Here is a 23420-nt window from a genome sequence, read left to right on the forward strand (position 1 = left end):
TGTGATAACTATTACCCTGCATATGGCCTGACACATTGCCTTGGAATTTGGGAGTTAGCTTTTAGGCAGTGAGTATGATATCTTTCCAGGACTGAGAAAAGGCCAGCGTAGCTAAATCCCAGAGATTATATTTTCTTTTTACCTCATTACCTATCTTTGTTTCAATTTTTAAAAAAGCTCACATTACTATATATGCATAAAAATGTTCAAAAGGATATATATTTCAGATTATTAATAAGGATTATTTGTAAAAAATAAAAATACAAAGACTTTATTAATTTTTACATTATTCTGTATTTGATTTTGTTAGAAATAATATTATATTTAGATAATAGTAAAGATTTTTAAAAACAAAATTTTGACTTGACATAGAAATAATTATTTATAAATGTTATTGTATTTCTGAGAAGTCAGAAAAAACAATATCTTGGAAAAAGTAAACTCAGGTAAACGTTAGAAATGAGAAAATAGTCTTTAAGAATTTTAAATGTCTTAATCAGCTTGTGATCATTTTACATGGCTTATGATCTGGTTTTGTTTTTTTCCTTTGTGGAATTGTGAATTTGAAGTCATGTTGCACTATTATAAATGTGAGACAAATGAAGCTAATAAGAGTTGTAATGCCTGAGGTATTTCTTGAAACGAATTGGTGCTGTTGATACATCCTACCTAAGTATATCTGTATGTGGATGGAGTGCTTTATGTTTTTGATCTATTTGGATATGTATACATATGCAACCATAGAGTTTAATTTCATTTTGTGAGGAGGAAAAGTTTTGTACACAAATAGTTAGCATGTTTCTCTTATCTGGGTCTAGTTCAAAGAAAAATGTATTTGGTAGGTTTGTAGATTTTATGTCATCACCAGCCCCTAACAATTCTCTTAAAGATTCAGTAAGAGATTCTGTTACATATTCAGGCATGCGGAAAGCATATTGTTATCGTTTAAGAGCAATAAGCATGAGATTACCTGTCAGTAATCATAATTTTTTCTGTTCATACATTTAAAAAAATAGGCTTTATTTGAAGTATTCTGGAAAAGACTACTTTAGTTCAACTTTACATTGTGTATGTTTTATCAAAGTAAAAATGGAGAATATATTATGAATTGATTCAAAACCTCTTAAATTTGTATCATTTTATAAACTACTTTCTACTTTACCTGGTAAATGGTGATAAAGGAAGTTGTGGGGTAAAAAATTTGGAGACATAATTATTATAATGTTTTTAAAATAATTTAAATTTTCTTGATCATTGAAACATGTTTTTCTTTAATGAAAAATAAATAATAAAAAAAGAATATACTTACCAAATCTTTATAAAATTATCTTCTAGTCTTATGACAGTATCAACTCAAAGTAAAGATGACCTAAATATTAGCAAACTACCACATATTTTCTCTAAATCTGCATTTCTTTCTGGGTATTTCAGCTGTATTTCCTGAAGAACTAGGTACCAGTGTTCCTTTAACTGATGTTGAATGCAGATCATTGATCTATAAACCTCTTGATGGAGAATGGGGTTCCAATCCAAGGGATGAAGAATGTGAAAGAATTGTTGCAGGAATAAACCAGTTGATGACACTAGGTAAATCATGATAGTAGCACATCAATGTGGGAAAAAGTGGCAGAAAGCAAAGGAAAGGAAAATACTATAATTCAAACAAAATATTCTTTCATAATATCATTAAGTCAGTGATTTTTCAAACATTTCTAATTGGAATTTTTTAAAATGAGATCTTAAACACAGGACTCAAATATTGAAAACAGTTATAAATGGGATTGCTCTAGCTGAATTTAGAATGAGGATCCCCCCAAAATGCCAGGGAAACTTCTGAACAATCTGATTCCTCCAGAGTCCAGTTTGAAAACTCTTGACATACTCAAGCTGACATGATATAAACTGAAAGACAGTGATTGAAAGATGGATTATAATTATTAAATAGCTCTACCAGTTTTCTCCTTAACTGTACACACATATACATAAGAGAATATTTTTAAGGGTAGGGGAAAAGGATATGTGAACTGCTTTGCTTCATTAAAAGAAAAACAATGACCACAAATTATCCAGAACTCTAAACTAATATGTTGGTGTGTGGCAACCTCCTGTTCTTCAGTAAGGAATCAGATTCAAAGAATCTAGGGAGAAATTAACATGAATAAAAGCTGAAAACACTAGAGACACATATTGGATAATATTTTTACCTGAAGTATTTTATAGAATGGCAACACTTACAAAAATTGTCTCAAATACTATTTTAGATAACTTTAGTAATATTTTAGGGTATGAAGTTGTCAAACTATGTGCGAATGAGCAAAAATGGAGAAGGACCATAGTTTGTAGATTTTTACCAGTTTAATGTGTGCCATAGAGTCATTTACTTTGAGTCAAAAACTTTGGACTCTGTTTCCTCTTTATGTTTCACTAATATTTCATAGAATTATGTTGTGAAGATGAGATAAAGTGCTAAGTTTTGAGAAAGTCAGACTTTAAAATGTTTGAATGCAATGTAATTGTTAGAGTGTTATTGATAAAATGAATGTTAAAAACATAGATTCAGGAATGGCCAGGTTTTAATTAGAGAAATGTATGTATCTTTAATAGGTCATAGTATATTATTTATCATTTTTTCTTTTAAACACTCTGTGAGTAGCAAATATCTGTAAAATTTTGCAGTGTAAATGTATACATAATAAAAAATGAGACTTACTAGATTAGCTAAACTATGAATTTTCTATGAAGAGTGACAGATTAATAGTTAAATGGATCAAAACTTGTTTTAATTCAAGAACAATTTTCCATGAAGTATTTTACGCAATACAAAATACATTTATAAACTAATTTGTCTTATTTATTTTAGATATTGCTTCAGCATTTGTGGCCCCTGTGGATCTGCAAGCCTATCCCATGTATTGCACTGTAGTGGCATATCCAACAGATTTAAGTACAATTAAACAAAGACTGGAAAACAGGTTTTACAGGTTAGAACTGTTTGCTGTAGCTACTACCAAAAAAAAAGCTAAATGATCCTTTCACCCATTTACTGATCTCCTATAGCAGTGTTTCTCAAACTTTACATAAAAAAATCACCTGGGGATTTTGTTAAAATGCAGAATTTCTTTTCATAGGTTTAGAGTATGACCTGAGATTCTGCATTTCTAAAAAATTCACAGTGATGCTGATGCTGCTGGTCTTGTAACCACACTTAGAATATGTTACCTAGACAGTTTTGTCTAGCTGCTAATATGAGCTGCTGCTTGCTGTCTTCAGAGCACACTTTATAAAAAGCATAACAGTTTACAAAACTGTCATTTTCTTCAAGATATCACATTGAAATATTTGTTACTTGATTTTTCATAGAACAATATAAAATTTGTTTTTTCTTATTTTGCTTCTATTCAGCTTATGAATACTTATGAACAATGAAATTAGGAAATTCAGGATATTTTTCATAGTTATAGTTAGCTTGAAAAACTAGATTTTTTTTCTTTTAAAGACACAATTTCAGTTAATTTGCATCATCATCATCTTCTAGGTAACAATTTCAGTAAATATTGAGTTCCAATCTCAGACAGGCTTTTTAGGTGTATTGCCTAAATTGTCTTGTTAAAAAGTGAGTTTAAGTTTTTAGTTTTCACATAATGAAATGATACTTGTAGTTTTCATTTTTCGTAAGAATTTTGCTAAACAGTCATAAAACATTTTAACTCAAATAATACTACATTAAAACTTTTTATGAGCAGTTTTATATTATTGTAGTTCTTTATATTTTATTTATTTAACTTAGGATGGTTTTAATCATATTTTGTGTTGATATTATCCTACAAAAATTAGTGCCTTCCATTCTTTTTGTTACTTAAGTATAAATCTAATTTGGTTTAATTAGTTTTATACTACTTTTAGTATAAAATTTACTTCTTTTACCTGCCGCTGAAAATTCTGTTTGTTATTCCTTACTGACGAAAACAGGGTTTCTCAATAAGAACATTACTGACATTTGGGGTTGTCCTCTGTTCCTTAGGTGTCAATAACAGCCCCTGATTATAAAACCAAAAATTTCTCTACACATTGCCAAATGGTCCCTGGGCACTCAGAATCACCTCTCATTAGTAACCACTGGAATAAAGGATATTAAGATATTAAACTTCCTGTTTTGAAGATATTTCTGATCTTGCTAGGTATTTCCACTGTTGCTTCATTGCTGTTTGTCAGAAGCATAGAGGAGGACATCAGCTATGATAATGTGCCTCCCATTTATCTTCACCCAGGGAGCACGCTTCTTTTTCAACTCCAGGTGTTGGAAGTTTAAGAGAATAAATGGAGGAGAAATTCTTAACTGTATCTTTCTTTCTCCTAGACCTGTAATTGTTAAATCTTAGGAGTTACACCTAGTGTTTCAGAGATGAAACAAGACATGTAAGGTAACAGGGAAAGAATTCTAAGGTGTGCATTTCAAGTAAATTACACCTTAAATAGGATTTTTGGACTTAGCCATAGTAACAAATTTAGAAAAAACCTTTTGGGGATACAACCTCTTCATGAATTAGAAACTGCCTATTTTTCTTATAATATGGTTATAGACCTAAGTTATGTTTTTAATTGTTGTTTCACTGTTTCAGGCTTTTTTGCTTTTCCTTTATTCATTGGCTTCAGACTTTTAAAGTTTATGGTTTTCCTCTTCAGTAATTCCCTTAGTCTTCTGTTGTTAAACTACACTCACTTTGCCTTGCTGATGTTCTAATTCCTTGTTTTACACAGTTTTCTTTAAGTTATTCTGAAGATACCTTTAATTTTATTATTAGAATGAACTTTGTGAATGCCATTTTAAATACACAGAAGTATTTCTATATCCACAACTATCAATTTTAAAAATTTTGTTTCTTTGCATTTTTCTTTGCACATCAGTAAGATTTTATGAGTGTTTATTTTATTTAAGACCACATATTGGGTAATATTCTAGAAGTTATCTTTGAGTTTTTCTTTACTTTCAGAAATAATAAAATACCAAAATTTATTTTAGTATTGTCAATTCAGTGTTAAAAATAATTTTTATTTACTTAGCCTTGGTAAACTAACATGGTTACCATATTTTTTAATATTTTTGTATCTCATAAGCATGCTATCAGCTTTTCATTTTTATATGTCATTTAACTACCAGTGATATAATTAGATGGAAATTGCTTCATTTTACATAAATGTCAGGTATATTTATTATCAAAAAATGATATCATATCTGACAGGAATAGGTAAAGCTAAAAATAAAAAATCCAGTTCTCTTCTATTACTCTCCCTATAGGCAGTCTCTCTTCCTAAAAGAAGTAACTGTTGTTTATGGTTCAATGTGTCTAATCTAGACGTATTCTGTGCAAATCCATAGCATTGCTATACTTTTTTTTTCTTGCACAAAGAGGTTATACTTTTTCGAAAATAACTTTTTGAGATGTGAGTTTTGTACTTGATTTAAGACTGCAGTTTGAAAATTACAATGTCTTGCTTTTAAATTTTGTGCTTATATTTCTAAATATAATAAGGTTAATACTTCTGTATTTTGTTTCTTTAAAGGCGGGTTTCTTCCCTGATGTGGGAAGTTCGATATATAGAGCATAATACACGAACATTTAATGAGCCTGGAAGCCCAATTGTAAAATCTGCTAAGTTTGTGACTGATCTTCTTCTGCATTTTATAAAGTGAGTTATTTTTCCACAGTTAATTATAATTAATTTGTAATAATAACAAGATTATAAAATGCCAATTATAAAATATAATTTTTTATAGACATAATATCACATGATTTGCTATACCCACGGCTCCACTCAAATAGGAAGCACATAATGCCTATGTCTAAAGTACCATTTAGCTCATTGGCTAAATATCACAAAATCATAAAAGTTGTGTTCCATAGTTAATGTAAATAAACATGTATCCTTTTCTAAGCCCAACTTTTAGATAATAATAATTAATATTATAAGTGTTTATTGAATATGAACTGTTTTGCCTAAAATAGTTCTTTTAACCCAGATAATCTTATATGTGGGAGAGAAATTATCTGGAATTTGTAACTAAGGAAACTACATCTTTTAGAGGTTAACTTGTTTAATTTTTATGGTAATTAGTATCTGCCATTCTGATTTGAGGATGGCAAATCCTCAAATCTTGATATTATAGTACCCCTTTTATCTTGATATTATAGTACCCCTGTCAAGTTTATAAACAAGTATTTAAAGAGTCTAGCAGTAGACTAAATTTAACTTTCAAGATGATTCTTATTTAAAGTCAAGTGTACTTTCTTATTCATTGATCCCATACAAAGAGTGGTAATTCTAACTTTGTAAGGCAGCAGCACTTTTATTTTCTTGTCTTACGGATTTAATGTAACCATAGAATGAATTGAGTCTTCTAGTTGAAGCCAGAGAAATGAATCATATGTTTTGTATAAGATACTGCTCTGAGTTTGTATTAAGGTTATTTATATTGGATAATTATTTCTTGTTAAGAGAAGACTTTTATAATTTAAATATTCAGCTGCTATCAGCTTTTATTTTTACATGAAGGAATTATTGAAGCTTTTAAAAAAGCATCTCCAGCCCTGACTGGTGTAGCTCAGTGGATTGAGCATGGGCTTGGGAACCAAAACATTGCAGTTCAATTCCTAGTCAGGGCACATGCCTGGGTTGCAGGCCAGTTCCCAGCAGGGGACGCACAAGAGGCAACCAATACATTGATATTTCTCTTCTTCTCTCCTTCCCTTCCCCTCTAAAGATAAATAAGTAAAATCTTAAAACAAACAAACAAACAAAAAAAAACCCTCCAGCTTTATTCTTATTACACAGCATAATCAGAGGGTCCCTTTTTTTTCTAAGGAATGTAGCTAATTTTAATATAAGAAAACACTTGGGGAACTTAGATAGATAAACTTCATGTCCTTCCTCTACCCTGTTCTCTAGAGAAGTCTGTTTCCTTGCAAGTGCTTTAGGAACTATTGTTGCAATGCTTTTACTTCTTTTCAGTAAAACTGGTAATTAAGAATTAGTTTTCCTCAGAGGACTGTTTCTATAACTTGGTTATAATAGCTTGTAATATTTTAACTATGAAGTTTTTAGTCTGTAATTTTGTGTTATATGTATATTTATATACATCTATATTTCTAAGATATGCATTAGAATCAAGAGATATAGGAAATTTATATTTAATGAAATTAGATAAAACAGTTATTTTTATATTTGAATAGTCTGTGAAATTGTATCTTTTTCAAATAGTTACTGGGAATGACTTATAAAAACAGATTAATATGTTTAAAGCCATTCATATTTTATATATCTAAAATAAATCCTTGGCATTTTTTAGATATATACAATTCGTTAAAACCATTTTTAGCTGACAGTGGTTTTTAAAATATTATTTCAAAATTTTGATTCTTATACTTTTTAACTGAGTTGTTTGGCCAAATTCCAAGCAGTAGATACATACAAAGTGATGTAATAGATATTTGGAAATAGAAAGATGTATATTTAACTTCTTAATACAGTTTTGTAGACAGGTAGATCTTTAAGTAACTATAAGATAAGGAAAAAGTAACAAGAGTTTCTATGAAATTTAGATGAGGGATAGGTTCACTTCTAGCTATTAAAGATGCGGTTTCAGGTTCAGGGGGAGGGAGTGCATATTAAGATGTAATGGACAAGATAGATATGGATGGATTCAGGAGAAGTGAGATGAAAGGAAATCCATTGTAGGAATAAGGATGGAATGAGCTAGGAAGTTAAAGAGATATTACATAAATTTGGTAATTTAAATCGGGTGAAACAATACATGAGTAGAAGTAAGGGGTATGGTGTCGTAAACTCATGTTTTGTTCAGATCATGGAGCGCCTTGAATGCTGATCTAAGAAACTAAACTTAAAATACGGCCACCAGAAGCAAGGGTTTTTTAACCTAACTTGAATATTATATGATGCATAGCATGCCTTCAAATATTTACTGCAGCGTCTGATATTAATTGATGGGGGGAGACATAAACCATAAATACTAAATTGGCTGCTACATTGACCAAGTAGCAAGTGATAAAGGATTAATTTATGGAAGTGAGAAAGAGGCAGATGCCAAGAGATTTTGAAGGTATACTCACAGAACTTGGCCAGTGGTTGGGATTATAAGGAGGCACAGGATGGAATAGTGAAAAACTGCACTATGAAAATGGGAATTTTGTTTTTAAAAAGAAATAGAAAAAGGAAGACTGGGGAGTGACAATTAGTTTCAGACATGTGGGATTTTAGATGATAGTAGGAATCTGAGAAGAGTCAGACCAAATTATAGGAATTTGAAATTCATTTACAGAGAAGTTACAGAGTCAAGAGAAAATGACTAAGGACAAAATTTTAGGGAACGACTGCATTTAAGAATGAAAAAAAGAAAGAATTAGAAGACAGGAGGTACTTCTCTTGTAGACGAATTAAAGAAGGCATCCTAAGCATGCAATGAGCTGAGCAAAACTTGGAGGTGAGAATTGAATTGGGTTTGGTGTAATGAAATAGGTTAGATTGGGGGCTCCATGTAGAGTGGAGGACCGGGGTCATGTGTGTTTTGTCATCAACCTATGAAAGAAGCCTTCAGGCTTTTAAGTTTTACCTTAAAATCTGGTTTTAGTAACAGGTTTAAAGGGAAAAAACCTCACAACTCTAATCTTATATACTAACATTTCCTTGTTATTTAGGGATCAGACTTGCTATAACATAATTCCACTCTACAATTCAATGAAGAAGAAAGTTTTGTCTGACTCTGAGGTATTTAATATTTTATTATGATTACGACATTGGTCTTATTCTATATAAAAAAGAAACAATAGTTTTCAGATAAATGCTGTTATGAAAATTATTTTTGTCTAATACTGTAATTAACTTAAACATGGTTCAGAATTTTTTTGTTTTTATGACAAAAAAGTTTTTAAAAGGTAGGAGGGGTGAGAATTTTTAATGTGTACTAAAGAGCTCCAACATATACATTTATAGATTTATTAAAATGTAAAGCAGATAATTGGTATATGAACAGGTATAGAGTACAGTTGACACTTGAACAACATGGTGTTAAGGGTACTTACTCTGAGAGCAGTTGAAAATCTGCGTATAACTTTTTAACTTCTCAAAATCTTAACTACTGATAGCCTTCTGTTGACCAGAAGTCTTACTGATAATGTAAACAGTATATTAACACACATTTTGTGTCTTACATGTACTACATGCCATATATTTATAATTAAGTAAACCAGAGAAAAGAAAATGTTAAGAGAAAATAACATTTATAGTACTGTTTGTATTTATTGGAAAAAATTTGTATAAGGGGACCTGCACAGTTTAAACCCAGGTTGTTCAAGGGTTCAACTGTAATCATGAAATCTAGAATTTGTAATAAATTTGATAAATTCTTGCTTCAAAGGAAGAAGAGAAAGATGCTGATGTGCCAGGAACTTCCACTCGAAAAAGGAAGGTAACATAGTTTTTGATGTAACAGAAAAATACTTTATATAAATTAAAATGTATTCAGAGCTTTTTTTTAACTTTTATTTTTAAAGACTGGCTAAGTATTACTGTCAATTAAGTTTCCATCACAAAATGCATGATTTTCAGAACTAGGTAAATGATATTTTCTATCATTTGACTTACTATATATTACCTAATTATGTAAAACTGCATTAAAAATATAAAATTTATTTGTGTATTTTATTACTATTTTTTATCATTTTTATTTTAGGACCATCAGCCTAGAAGAAGATTACGTAATAGAGCACAGTCTTATGATATTCAAGCATGGAAAAAACAATGTCAAGAATTGTTAAATCTCATATTTCAGTGTGAAGATTCTGAGCCTTTCCGCCAGCCGGTAGATCTCCTTGAATATCCAGTAAGTATTTTTGAAAATACTTTATCTGTTGGTTTTGGTGTATGTCTTATTCACGAAAGTTTGCTATTTAAATTGTTTTTTATGGTATAGCTTATTTCTAAATGATTTCGTACATGTACTCATTATCCATTTGGTTATATAGAGCATCAAAGTTGAATGATGTAGTAAAATAGAAAGAACCGTGAACTAAGACAACAAAGAATTGGGTTGTAGTCCCAGCCCTGCCTTTTACCAGTTGTACAATTTTCTCATCTGATTTTTTTTTACTGTTTTCTTCCCATACTAACTTTATAAATTTATTATGGTGGTTATTTAGGAAACAATAATAATAATAATACATACCTAAACTTCCTTATGGAGTTATAGAGATGGAATGAGAATACAATAAAGTAATTGAAACTGAAGCACTATATACAAATGTAAGGTGGCATTATTAAGTATATTTAGGTTATGTTAATTATGATCTTTTACAGGGTTCATGGTAAAAAGATTGAGTAAACATGATCAAGTGTTTATTTTTGCATGTAGTCTTAGAAATCTAAATTAGTTTAGAGTGAGTTTTATTTTCTTACTCAGTTTACTAAAGTTTGTACAGTTTGTAAGTGGTAACATAAGTGGTTTCAAATGAAAATGAAATGTTTTATAAAATTCCATGAGCTGGGTGTGGTTGTACTCTAACTGATCTGTTTATATATGTTTTAACTTTCAGTGATGGAAATAAAGAAATTTCATCATAAATATAAAAAATGCCTTATCTCAGCATTTAAAATTAAGAAGCATGGAATCTTAAGTATAGAAGATAAATCTTTTATTCCAGCAGTATGATAAACTGGGCTAGTTTAAACCCTACCATCCAAAAACTCTTTAGGGGGAACTGAGCTGATGTTTCAGTGCTCTGCTTTTCAGTTTTTTGTTTTTGGAGGCTGTGGCTTTCTCTTTGTTTTTTGCAAGCTCAACTTTATATATTAGAAAATAAGTTATAATTTACTCACTGGTTGCAGGTTTTTGTATCCTGGACTTTTCCCCAGAAAAGAAGAGAGAGAAATAAGTGTTAATGTCTACATTCTAAAAGCACAAGTATTAACATTATGCAGAGACAGGCGAAGCTATATCAGTCATGGTGAGGAAGGAAATTGGAACTGAAATCCCACAGGGACTGTTGAAAGACTTCACCCTCAGTGAAAATAATAGAATAATTTCTTCTACAAAGAAGACTGTCTCTCTCTGATGTCAGAGTAATCTCTCTAAGCTTGCAGTGTGCAAGGATGTAGAGTCTAAATTTACACTTCCCTGTAGTGTAGAAACTCATCAGGGGAGAAGAAAACAATCCCTACTAAAGTTGAACTAACGTTAAAAAGAAATTGCAAACTCCGTAAGGGTGTGATCTAATATATATATATATATATATATATATCAACAGAAACAACAAATTGAAATATGAGCTCCTTTTTCCTAAAACTTGAGATAATAGATTTTTCCTAAATACTATTATACTTCATCAGATCTAAAACCCTGTTCATTGTAAGATGACTGTTATTTTATATACCACCAAGAGAAAGAAAAACCACTGTTATTTAAACTTTGATTTGTCATTTCAGTTTAGGAGATAAATGGAGGGACAAGAAGCATAAGGAAATAAAGACTAAAGAGAAAAGAAAAACATTAAAGCAGTCATATAGAAAATATAGAAGAGACCCAATAAAACTGTGGTCCAGCTGATGTTGAACTGAGGATCAGATTAAGCAGCTTTCCAAAATATGTAGCTGTTTATTGACAGTGAAAACAAGAAGCTTCTGCTCATATATAAAGTGTACTACAGCTATATGTATTATTCTTAGAAAATAGGTAATATGTGAATGCAGTCTCCCTTAAGTACTTAAAATAACAGAATGATATTTATATTTAGAACCTCTCCTACCAGCTAAAGGTATTAGCAGACAAAGTATCAGAAGGAAGAAAAAATTTTAATTTAATCTCTTGTCTCTTTTGGTACTCCTTAATGGAGATGTGAAACATGGCTATTAACTGTTTTTTATTACTGTCACAGAGAAGAAGAGGAAACTGGATAATTTACTTTTTATACTTCAGAATTAACTATAATTAACTGTCAGCCTCACCAGCAGAATATTTAGGGCAGATTATGCTCTTCATATTTCAGCCTTTGTATGAAAATAATTACTTTACATTTTGAGTTTAACCAACTATCCAAAGCAAGAGTTTAAAAATTAATTTTTTTTTAGCCGTGGCTCGTGTAGCTTTAGTAGATTGAGCATGGGCTGCGAACCAAAGGGTCGCCAGTTCAATTCCCAGTCAGGGTATATGCCTGAGTTGAGGGCCAGGTCCCCAGTGGGGATCACATGAGAGGCAACCACACGTTGATGTTTCTGTCTCTCTTTCTCCCTTCCCCTCTCTCTAAAATAAATAAATAAAATCTTTAAAAAATTAATGAAAATTAAACTTTTTGGTGGAAATTAGCATGTTCAATATTCTATTTTGTGTATTCATTCAACAGAATTATATTGACCAGCTACTATGTACTGTACTAAATGAAGGAAACTGAAGATATGAACCAAGAAAAACAAAATGCTGTGCATATATTTGACATTTAACAGAATTTTTTCAAAACATTTAAAAATTTTTATATTCCCAACATTTTCAGTTTGCAAATTCAATATGTTATAATATTAAATATCCAAGTAATTATATATCTTTGTCAAATTAGTTTGATACTTTTAAGAGGATAGAGAGGTTGGACACTGTTCAGATGTTGTTCCCATTGCATAAAGCAGTTTTGCAACTATTGCCCAACCTTCAGCTGTCTTAATAGTCAGGGGTTCAGTCTTTGAAATATTTTTTTAAATGACAGTCTTCCACTAATAATGTATTTAATTTCGGTAAATGGCCATGTTTTTTTGACCAGATTTGGTACGTAAGGTAGACTGGTACACTGTTTTTGGTAAAATCCAAATACCAGTGAAAGATACTAAGACTAATTTTGTGTGACTTTATTAAAAGTGGTTCTAAAGTCAGACATTATAGGTCAAACATTTCAAAATATTTTGGTCAAACACAGTGTAATTGGACTTCTGAGAAGAAGAAGTAGACATACTTTTTCGAGTTTGCCCCACTAAGTAGAACTAAAAAATTGTGGATGGTATGTATAAAAGAAATGTAAGAAGATTCTGAAAGGTTGAGAGAAGAAGAACCAGCTAGGGACCTCAGGACCTGATGAATAACACAATAGTGAATTTCCTAGATATGTGTTTTGCCTTATATTTCAACTCTGGATACTGGAGAAACTGACAACCTAGAAATGCTAACATGTACTGATCAGAAAAGTGTGCTGTCTCCAGCCAGTGGAGGAAGAAAGGGGCAACTCTGCAATAAACAACTTGTAGATGATAGCTGCTCTACTCCAACCAAATATCATAGAAAAAATTGTGACCTCACCCCTTATCACCTGCAAAGGCTACTGGAGAGCCATCTCCGTGCTTCCCAAATACCAAGCCTAGATAACCCCCCACCTGGCTGTGATGAGGTACCCCTACCCTGCCTCACCAGGTGGTGTCAGTGGATGCCTGGAATTTGACCATCATTCCGTGATAACAAAGCCACCCCCATAGTGTCAGAAGAGGTCATGCAGTAACAAAAGCACTCCCACCCTAACTGGTATCAGTGCATTCCCATCGCTTCCAGATGTTTCAAGGAGCTACTCCTCAATCGTTGAGTATCAATCAGTGAAGGTTAGATAAAACCTGGAATTCCACACCCACCTAGTAGTAATAAGGCGGTGCCCCCTCTTAGGCCAAAGAGTGGGTTCAGAGTAGGCCCACTGAAACACAAGGTTTAAATGCCCAGGTTTCAATAAAAAATCCCTTGTCATACAAAGTCTTAGAAAAGAACTAAGAATCAAATGGGAATAGGACTAAAAAATAATGACTGAAATAAAAACTCACTGAAGAGAACAGAGGAAAGAATCAGTGAATGTGAAGATAAGAAATAAGGGTAGGGGAGGTTTCTACCTATCACTTGAACTGGTAAAATGTTGACAACATTATGTCTTGATAATTATATATACATTATAAAATATCTGGACAACCACTTAAAAAACTATAGAGAGTTATAGTCATGAACATTATAGAGAAATCAAATGGAGTTCTAAGACCTGTTCAAGTGATGCATAAGATTGGGAAAAATTTTTTTTAAAAAACAGAAGAAAACAATAAAGTGACAGACATAGAGTCATATAGTATTTTCTGACCACAGTATAATCAAACTAGAAATCAGAAACAAATGTAACAAGAAAATGTTCAAACAGATGATAACTGAACAAGATACTTCTAAGTAATCCATGATTCAAAGACTTATGGGAAGTTTACAAGTATATTGAATGTAATGAAAATGAATACAACGTGAAAATTTGTGGGATCCAACTAAATCAATGTAGGGAAATTTATAGTACTAAGTAGTCCATCAGAAGATGAAAAGTCTCAACTCAATCTAAGAGTTAGTCTTAAGAACCTAGGGAAAAAAAGAATAAAATTAACCAAAAGTGAGCAGAAGAAATATTAAGAGCAGAAATCAGTGAAATGGAAAACAGAAAAACAATAGAAAAAATTCACAAAACCAAAAGCTGATACTTGGAAAAGACTAATAAAATTAAGAAAGCACTATTAAGATTTACAAAGCTAAAAAGAAAAAAAAGATGCAAATTGCCAATATCAGGATTGCAATAGGGGATATCACTACAAATCTTACAGAAATCAAAAGCATAATAAAGGAATACTACAAACAACTCCACACATAAAAATTTGACATCCTAGTTGAACAGGCCAGTTTTAAAAGTACAAATGATTATAATTCACCCCATATGATTAGATTATTTGAATAGCCTTATAACTAGTAAGGAAATTTAATTTGCACTTTCAAAAAAGAAATCTCTTAAAGCCAGATATCTTCTCTGGAGCATTCTACCAAACATTTAAAGATTTAACACAAATTCTGCACAATCTCTCCACAGGTGGAGAAGGAAACACTTCACTTAACCTCTAAAGTCAGTATTATCCTGATATTAAAACCAGACAAAAACAGTACAAAAGAAAAAACTTAAAGTCCTTAATAAATTGTCAACAAATTAGAATTCACCAATATATAAAAATGATTTAATACCATGACTAAATACCAAAATGTTTTTAATACCCAGGGATATAAGACTGGTTCGGTATTCAAAAATCAATCGATGTAATTCATCACATTGAAGGAAATAAGTCACATGAACATATTAATGCAGAAAAAGCATTTGACAAAATGGCTTTTGTTTGTTCTACGAATGCACATGTTGGATATGATAATGGTATGGTAAATACCATTATCTCGTTTCCAGGGGGAAACGAGAATGAAGCTTGGAAGGAAGAAGTTTGTTGATATTCGCAGGTTCCAAGGAAGAGGCTTCAAATTCCACTTTGCACCACAGGGAATCACCACAATTTCATCAGGTGGCAGGCGACAGGAACAAGGGACAAACTTTGGCCAGACCCTTCCTTGGGATATCTGTGAGAGAAGCAGGCAGGGCAGGGTAAACAGTTTAGGATTGGCTACTTTGAATAATTTCAGTGGGGCATAGAGAGATAAGGGGCGGGTGGTTTTGCATATAAAAAAGTGTTCCCAGTGCAGTCCTTTGCCATCTCTAAGAACTGGCTGTCTCTGGGAAGGGCAGAATCTTCTCAGTTCTGTAAGGCCCCAAATGCCAGAGCATCAAGAATACAGAAAACAAGAAAGTTTAGTTAATATATTTGGCCCTCTGATGAATAGATGTTACATAGACAAATACATAATCTAAGAAAACTGGCAATAAAGGTGAACTTTCATAATTTGATAAAGAAACATTTATAAAATAACCTATAGCTAACATCATAATGAAACCTTGAATGTTTTCCCCCCAAGATTGGGGATAAGAATGTCCATTTTCACTACTGTTCAGTATAGTACTGCAAATTCTAGCCAATGGAATAAGGCAAGAAAGGAAATAAAAAGTATGGAGATTGTTAAGGAAGAAATAGGTGTTCCCATTTGTAAATTTCAAAATCCTGTTTGCTTTATGGTAAAACATATTTAATCATACATTAAACCTGGTGGTTCAAAGTCAAATTATATTTTGAAAAGTATAGTTACATACTCCAAGGCTATGGAAAAGGCAGAGTATTGTACATCCCTATTTTTTAAGATTATTTATTTATTTTTAGAGGGGGTGGGAATGGAGGGAGAAAGAAAGGGAGAGAAACATCAATGTGTGGTTGCCTCTCTAGCACCCCCCACTGGGGTCCTGGCCAGCAACCCAAGCATGTGCCCCGACTGGGAAAAGAACCAGTGACCCTTCGTTTCACAGTCTGGCACTCAATTCACTGAGCTATACCAGCCAGGGCTATACATCCCTATTAAAAGATAACTCTATTCAGCCCTGGCTGGTGTGGCTCAGTGGATTTCCAGTGCTGGCCTAAAACCAATAGGTTACTGGTTCGATTCCCAGTCAAGGCACAATACGTGTGTTGAGGTCCAGGCCCCCTGTTGGGAGCATGTAAGAGGCCACTGTTTCTCTCTCACACAGCAATGTTTCTCTCTTTCCCTTCCTCTCTCTCTAAAAATAAATAAATGAAATTAAAAAAAGAGATCACTATATTCAAATAATTTTCTGCTATTCTCTTGCTTTTTTCTGCTTTCATTTGTTTGTTTTTATTGTTTTTTTTAATACACAATTGCCTATAAAATTTGGGTGATTCCACTTCTCTGAAATGAAGTGCATAGACTTGGTGACAACTTTTTCTTTAATTATGATTATGTTTCAGTGAATCAACAGCCTTTTGAATTTATAGATAGAATAAAGTTTTGGGTTTTTCAATATCAAACTTATATTTAGTTACAGAATGAAATTTTTCAGTACTTTTTTAATCACTCTTTTCCAACACATGTCCACCATTTACCTTTTCCCCAAGGGATGAGGGGAGGAAAGCAGAACTTAATAGCTTCTAAATGAGAAAACTCTTCTGTTGACTGCAATATAAAGGATAGGGCATTAGAAAAAAGGGAGCCTTGATGAGAAAATAAGGAATGGTTATTAGTAGTTCTAGGATTTTTGTTCACAGAAGTTGTATGTGCATCCCTATGCTGAAATGTAATGTCCTGTGGTAGTAATGATAATAATACCTCCTGTTTTTCCTCTCTTAGGACTACAGAGACATCATTGACACTCCAATGGATTTTGCTACCGTTAGAGAAACGTTAGAGGCTGGGAATTATGAGTCACCAATGGAGTTATGTAAAGATGTTAGACTTATTTTTAGTAATTCTAAAGCATATACACCGAGCAAAAGATCAAGGGTATATATTAAATTGTTTTCTTTTGTTTTTAAATTAGAGAAATTATTAGAAAAAGTTTGCCATCTTAATTTAAAATTTAGAGCAAAAAGTTACTAACTTTCTATGTTCTTAATGGTATTCTAGTGGAAACGAGAATGACTTCTTTCTACTTTGTTCCTTCTGTTAACTAACGCTGATGTCACTAATGTTGAGGAATGGTTACTTTTCTTGTAGTATGATTGAATAGGTAACTACGTGCATATTGTTTTGGTATATATTAGGGCTATGTAGACTTACTTTTGCAGCTATTCTGCATTAATAGAAAGGATCACTTTTTGCAGATGATTCATAAAAATGGGTAAAACTTTCATTTACATCACAAAGGGGTGATAATGTGTAAATGAAATGAGAAAAAATAGCTAGTTCTAGGTAGCAATGGAAAACAGGTTCACATTTTCAGGGATAGTTTCATTATGACAAGAATTTACAGAAATATTGTTTGTATCAGCCATCTCACTTCATAGTAGGGCTTTTCTTTAAGAATCTCAAAGGTGGGAAAATTCCTAGTCTAACTACAAAAATAATTGTAAAATACCCCAGTTTTCATCAAAACTGGGGGTTCATCAAAACCCTTCATCAAAAGAGACTGGGGGAAAAAGCAAAGTTTAAATTTTTGAAACTTTGGCTAGATAAATATTTAAATTATATGTTAATATCTACTGAACAGACATTGTCTTTTGAGAAATGTTTGAATAGTTATTTTTCTTACCATAGATTTACAGCATGAGTTTGCGCCTGTCTGCTTTCTTTGAAGAACACATCAGTTCAGTTTTATCAGATTATAAATCTGCTCTTCGTTTTCATAAAAGAAATACAATAACAAAAAGAAGGAAAAAAAGAAACAGGAGCAGCTCTGTTTCCAGTAGTGTTGCATCAAGGTATTTGATTTTTTTTAAACAGCATCAGCTGATCTATAACTTTGTAATCTAAGTAATAGAGCTCGATGTTTTTTAATACTTCCTTTACTATTCCCTATATTGCAGAATGATATATTTGACATGCAAGTGCCTATGATGTGGAGGATTTTTAATCTTTTAACTAAAGCTATACTAGTGTAAGTGCTTAAATTCAAACTGCTAAATCTATACAGTAAAACAGCATTTTTAGGATAGTGATGGCATCATGCTTTCTGTCATATATAACTACAGCATTTACAGCAATCCTTCACTAAATATTCCATATGAAATCCACTACAAATCTCATGTTTTAACATATTTCATAATAGTGCAAATATTGAGTCCAATAGTATTTATAAAACTGTGTTTTATTCATCCATATAGAGCTATGAGAATAGCTAATGATACTATTTTATTTACAGCCCTGAAAGGAAGAAAAGGATCGTGAAACCCCAACTTAAGTCAGATATCTCTACCTCTGCATTCTGTACACCTACGCGATTAATACCACCAAGGCACAATGCTGCTCAGATAAATGGTAAAACAGAATCCAGTTCTGTAGTTCGAACCAGAAGCAACCGGGTGGTTGTAGATCCTGTTACCACAGAGCAACCGTCTACTTCTTCAGAAGCAAAGACTTTTAGTTCCAAAACTACTAATACATCTACAATGCCAGGGAAAACAAGTAAGAATCAGTTACAATTTCTAAATTGAAGTATAAATAATGATTTTTTATTTTTTATAATTATTATTTTTAAAGATATTATTTATTTATTTTTTAGACAGAGGGGAAAGGAGGGACTGAAACATCAGTGTGTGGTTGCCTCTTTCATGCCCCTTACTGGGACCTGGCCCACAATCCAGGTATGAGCCCTAACTGGGAATCAAACCCTTTGGTTCGTAGGCGGTCTGGTTGCTCAGTCCACTGAGCCACACCAGCCAGGGCTATATAATGGTTTTTTAAATTTACACTTTACCTTGCCGTGAAATATACATGATGTCAGTAAATTTTAGCAGACATTGTTGGTTTTTCTTTATTGTTTTTGTTCATTTAAAAAATTATTTTGCCCTGGCTGGTGTAGTTCAGTGGATTGAGCGTGAGCCTGAGAACCAAAGGATCATGGTTCGATTCCCAGTCAGGGCACATGCCTGGGTTGCAGGCCAGTTCCCAGTAGGGAACACACGAGAGGCAACCATACATTGATATTTCTCTCCCTTTCTCCTTCGCTTCCCCTCTTAAGATAAATAAATAAAATCTTTAAAAATTTTTTAAAATTATTTTTAATAAGAAAATTGACATTAAGGAATGTCATTGTTTAAAAATAGCAACTCTAACCCAAACTGCCTAAATTTAAACCCTACTATCCAGACTTGCTAGCAGTTTGTCATGACATGACTTCATAATCTTGAAATGACTGGACAGCTTCTAAAGTTCTAAAATTAGGAATTTATTTCTTTATGCCTATTTTGAAAATAGATTTCCTGAAGGTTTAAGCATCACTTAGGTTTTGTCCTCTTGGCTAATTTAAGCAGTTCAGTTTACAAGTAATCCCAACCTTCGTGCTTGTTTTTAAGTTAAATAACTCTTAGCTTATAATGTTTCTTTGCGTGTGTGTGTTTTAGTTCTAGAGAATTCTGTGAAACATTCCAAAACCTTGAATACTCTTTCAAGTCCTGCTCAATCCAGCTTTAGTCATGACACTAGGAGTAATTCTGCAAAAGAAAATTTGGAAAAGGAAAAGCCAGTTAAACGTAAAATGAAATCATCTGTGCTCTCCAGGACATCCACTCTTTCAAAGTCATCAACTGTCATCGAACAAGGTAAGTGTTATTTGTATCTTTCAGGATACAGTAGTAGATCTTTCTTTGAAATGACGCATTTGTTGAAGTGCATCACTTCATCAGAAGTTGAAGTTAGCACTTACATCAACTTTTTAGGTTGCCCATTTACAAGTCACATCTGTATTAGTATAGTAGATGAAACTTAGTGAAACATCTTTTGATTTTCACCTTCGTGCCAAAAACAAACTGTATTACTTCAAAGGCCAAAAAAAAAATTTCTATAAGGAAATGAAAACAAATTGTAGAATCAAAAGCTTTTAAGGATAAGTTTTTAACTTCATGATGACAAAACCTAAAAAAACTATTTCCAAGAAGTTTAAATTGGATTTTGTTAACCCATATAGCATTCTTCACTGTTTTAGAAAAATTAGTTGTTATTTCATCACAAAATTCAATACATCAACCTTTTTACTAAGTAGTAATTCATTAGGGTTGTCCACAGCCAGACCCTCTATTCTAGCACACAATTTTTGGCCTTTTGCAGTTATTCTTCCAAGTTCTTTCACCTGTAGATTTTCATTATAAAGGCATTATGCTTGAAAGATTAAGGTAAATTATATAAATATGCCCTATGACATGTTAAAACTATTATGGCTTATTGTCAACAGATTTCTCGATAAGCATTTTATATCTGGACTTCCAATTGTATCTAAACCATTTCATCTTCAATGTTCTTCCCAGAAACCTCTTATTTAATCTTTAATTGAAATGCCCTCATTTTGATTAATGGTGTTGGGGTCTATCAACAGACATTAGCTTTAAATCAGAAAGTCATTTTAGCCTTCCCTGAAACATCCAGATCTGCTTGACAGTTGTTGGTCTATTGTTACTGCCTCTTCAACATCTCTAAAGCTTCTTCCCTCCTCTTAGTTCTCACTACCATTTCCTTAATTCAGGTTTACAGAGTTTCTCCGTGGACTATTGTCTTTATTTCTAATTGGTCTCAGTTCTTAACTCTTCTTTACCCAGTCCGTCTTATACACTGCAGCCAAAGCAATCTTTCTGATCATTTTTCTCCTAGTACAGAGTGCACAGTGATACACACACACTTAAAATCCTGCCCTGCTTTCCAGTCATATATGGAATCAGATTCTAACATTTGTGCATATTATACAGGACTCTTCATTACTTGGCCGGTGCCTAATATTCCAGCTTTGCTTATTTGCTTTCCCTGTTTTATGTCTCAGCCATCCTAAACCACTTGAAAGTCCCTAAATATCAGTGTTGTTTTCCCCCTTTGGAATGTCTTTTTCTTTCTAGTTTAATGGTTTTCTGCTACTTTTAAGTCTTTGAAATGTCATCTTCTTCAGGAAGTCTCCTCCTGGGTTCTTTAGACAAAGTCAAGCACTTTGTATTTCCAGAACACCCTGTTCATTGCCTTTTGTGGCAGGTAAACTGTCGAATTATTTTTTTTTACATGTGTTTATTTATAGTAGTACCTGAATTCCTGTGTCTAATTATTCAGTTCAATAAATAGGAAGATGACTTTGTATATAAGTGTTTTAGATTTTCTTCCTTTATGAACTGAATTAAAAGTTTTAAATAGTGGATTGGCCTTGCTTTTATCACTACAGAATCCTAATGAAATCAAATGCATATAGTGAATTGGTACTGACATTACAGTAGGGGAATTCCAATAGCCAATTTGATTTATGATTTTTGAGTATTACAAATACATAAGAGTACCAGTACAGTGTGGAAATACAATTAGCTGTTAAATAAGTCATTAACGATGACTTATTACATAAATATTGACACATGAATTAACCACTTGAATCAAGAGCAGTGCTATCCAGTAAAAATATAAGCCAGCTAGGTAATTTAAAATTTCCTAGTAGCTATTTCTAGTAATAACAGAGAAAATTATCCATTTTCTTAATATATTTTATTCATTCTATTATCCAAAATATTATTTCAACATACAATCAGTATTTTGAAATATATGCTGCTTCTGTTTTCAAATTTAAATTTTATTAAAAAGTCAGTTTCTCTATTGCATAGGTACATTGCAAATGCTCAGTGGCCACATAGTTGTTAACTACCAGGACAGGGCAGGTCCAAATCAGTGGCTTTTCTTTTTCTTTTTCTTTTTTTTTTTTTAAGGATCTTGAATTCCTTTTTAAGAGAACTGCATTAGCACTTAATCTTTTTAGGTTATATGTTGCTCTATGAAATTGATTAAAACTGTAGTCCTTTTACCAGAAAATGCACATAGGCATATTCACACAAAATTTGGGCCATTTCAAGGCATTCCTGGAGTTCTTGAATCCAATCCATAGAACTTCTATAATGGGTACGTGGACTCTTGTCAGTAGTCTTACTGGAAAACAAGTGAAAAGATCTAGAGAACTCTCAGGCAGATTAAATATAATTGTTTATTAGAGAATGCTTAACTACTTGGTGCTCTCACACACTTCTCCCTGCCCTCCTCCCGGCCCCATCATCATAGAAACCACCAATCTAAAGAAAATCATTTGTACTTTAGGGGTCAGGAAATGAGGGTTTTGCCTTCTCTGCTACTGGCGCTGACATTTTGTGAGTCTCTTGATGGTTTTTTTCTTAATATTTATGAAGTACAATGCTAACCTATGACAAAAATACTATTATGAAGAAGCTTTCTCTTTAAAAGCAGTTTCCATTTCTGTGGATTTCCTTACTGCATTGCAGATCATGTACCACAACCAAACAAAAAACTTCAGAATTTTGGAAGAAAAAAGTTAGTGGTAGTACATGTATGTCATCTTTTCCTTCATCCGAAAGGGTAATAGATTTCATTTTAACTACAGAAAGGCAGTGCATCATGATCTCTACATATTTAGAGTTCAATCTCTCAGAAAAAAATTTTAATAAAGCACAATGGCCTTTATTATGGGGATCGTTACAGTGGGGGTTGAATCGTGATAATGGTGGCATGCATGCAGATATACCTTGGAGATAGTGTAGCTCCAGTTCTAAACTACCTCAGTAAAGCTAAGGTGGCACTAAAGCAAGTCACACAAATTTTTGTCTTTCTGATGCATGTAACTTATGTCTGTACTACACTGTAGTCTATTAGATATGCAGTGACGTTAAAGGAAATAATGTTTAAAAGTATTTTATTGCTAAAAAATGCTGTCATCTGAGCCTGTTGAAATAATGACACTAATAAAATTGCTTGACGCAGGATTGCCAAGGCCTTCAATTTGTTTAAAAAAAATAAGAAAGCTCTATCTGAAAGATGCCTTGAAATGAGGAACAATAAAATTAGACCTACAACCAAGATTGCTCTATCCAGCAAAGCTTTCATTTAGAATGGAAGGGCAGATAAAGTGCTTCTCAGATAAGATCAAATTCAAGGAGTTCATCATCACCAAGCCCTTATTATATGAAATGTT

At 32.4% G+C, this 23420-nt stretch overlaps 1 protein-coding gene across 1 annotated transcript in view; it reads left to right on the forward strand.

Annotated features, from left to right (window-relative positions):
* PHIP (pleckstrin homology domain interacting protein) overlaps positions 1–23420 on the forward strand; it is a 135128-nt gene that overhangs the window by 105595 nt on the left and 6113 nt on the right. Inside the window, exons 30-39 of the mRNA XM_037142891.2 lie at positions 1432–1587; positions 2861–2981; positions 5563–5688; positions 8712–8781; positions 9431–9481; positions 9746–9895; positions 17117–17269; positions 18023–18186; positions 18627–18889; positions 19828–20025. Of these exons, the coding sequence (XP_036998786.2) occupies positions 1432–1587; positions 2861–2981; positions 5563–5688; positions 8712–8781; positions 9431–9481; positions 9746–9895; positions 17117–17269; positions 18023–18186; positions 18627–18889; positions 19828–20025 (1452 nt within the window). The remainder of the gene's footprint in view (positions 1–1431; positions 1588–2860; positions 2982–5562; positions 5689–8711; positions 8782–9430; positions 9482–9745; positions 9896–17116; positions 17270–18022; positions 18187–18626; positions 18890–19827; positions 20026–23420) is intronic.

The sequence above is a fragment of the Artibeus jamaicensis genome, unplaced genomic scaffold (genome assembly GCF_021234435.1).
Source record: "Artibeus jamaicensis isolate MK-2021 breed Jamaican fruit bat unplaced genomic scaffold, CSHL_Jam_final contig_387, whole genome shotgun sequence".
Taxonomy (NCBI): domain Eukaryota; kingdom Metazoa; phylum Chordata; class Mammalia; order Chiroptera; family Phyllostomidae; genus Artibeus; species Artibeus jamaicensis.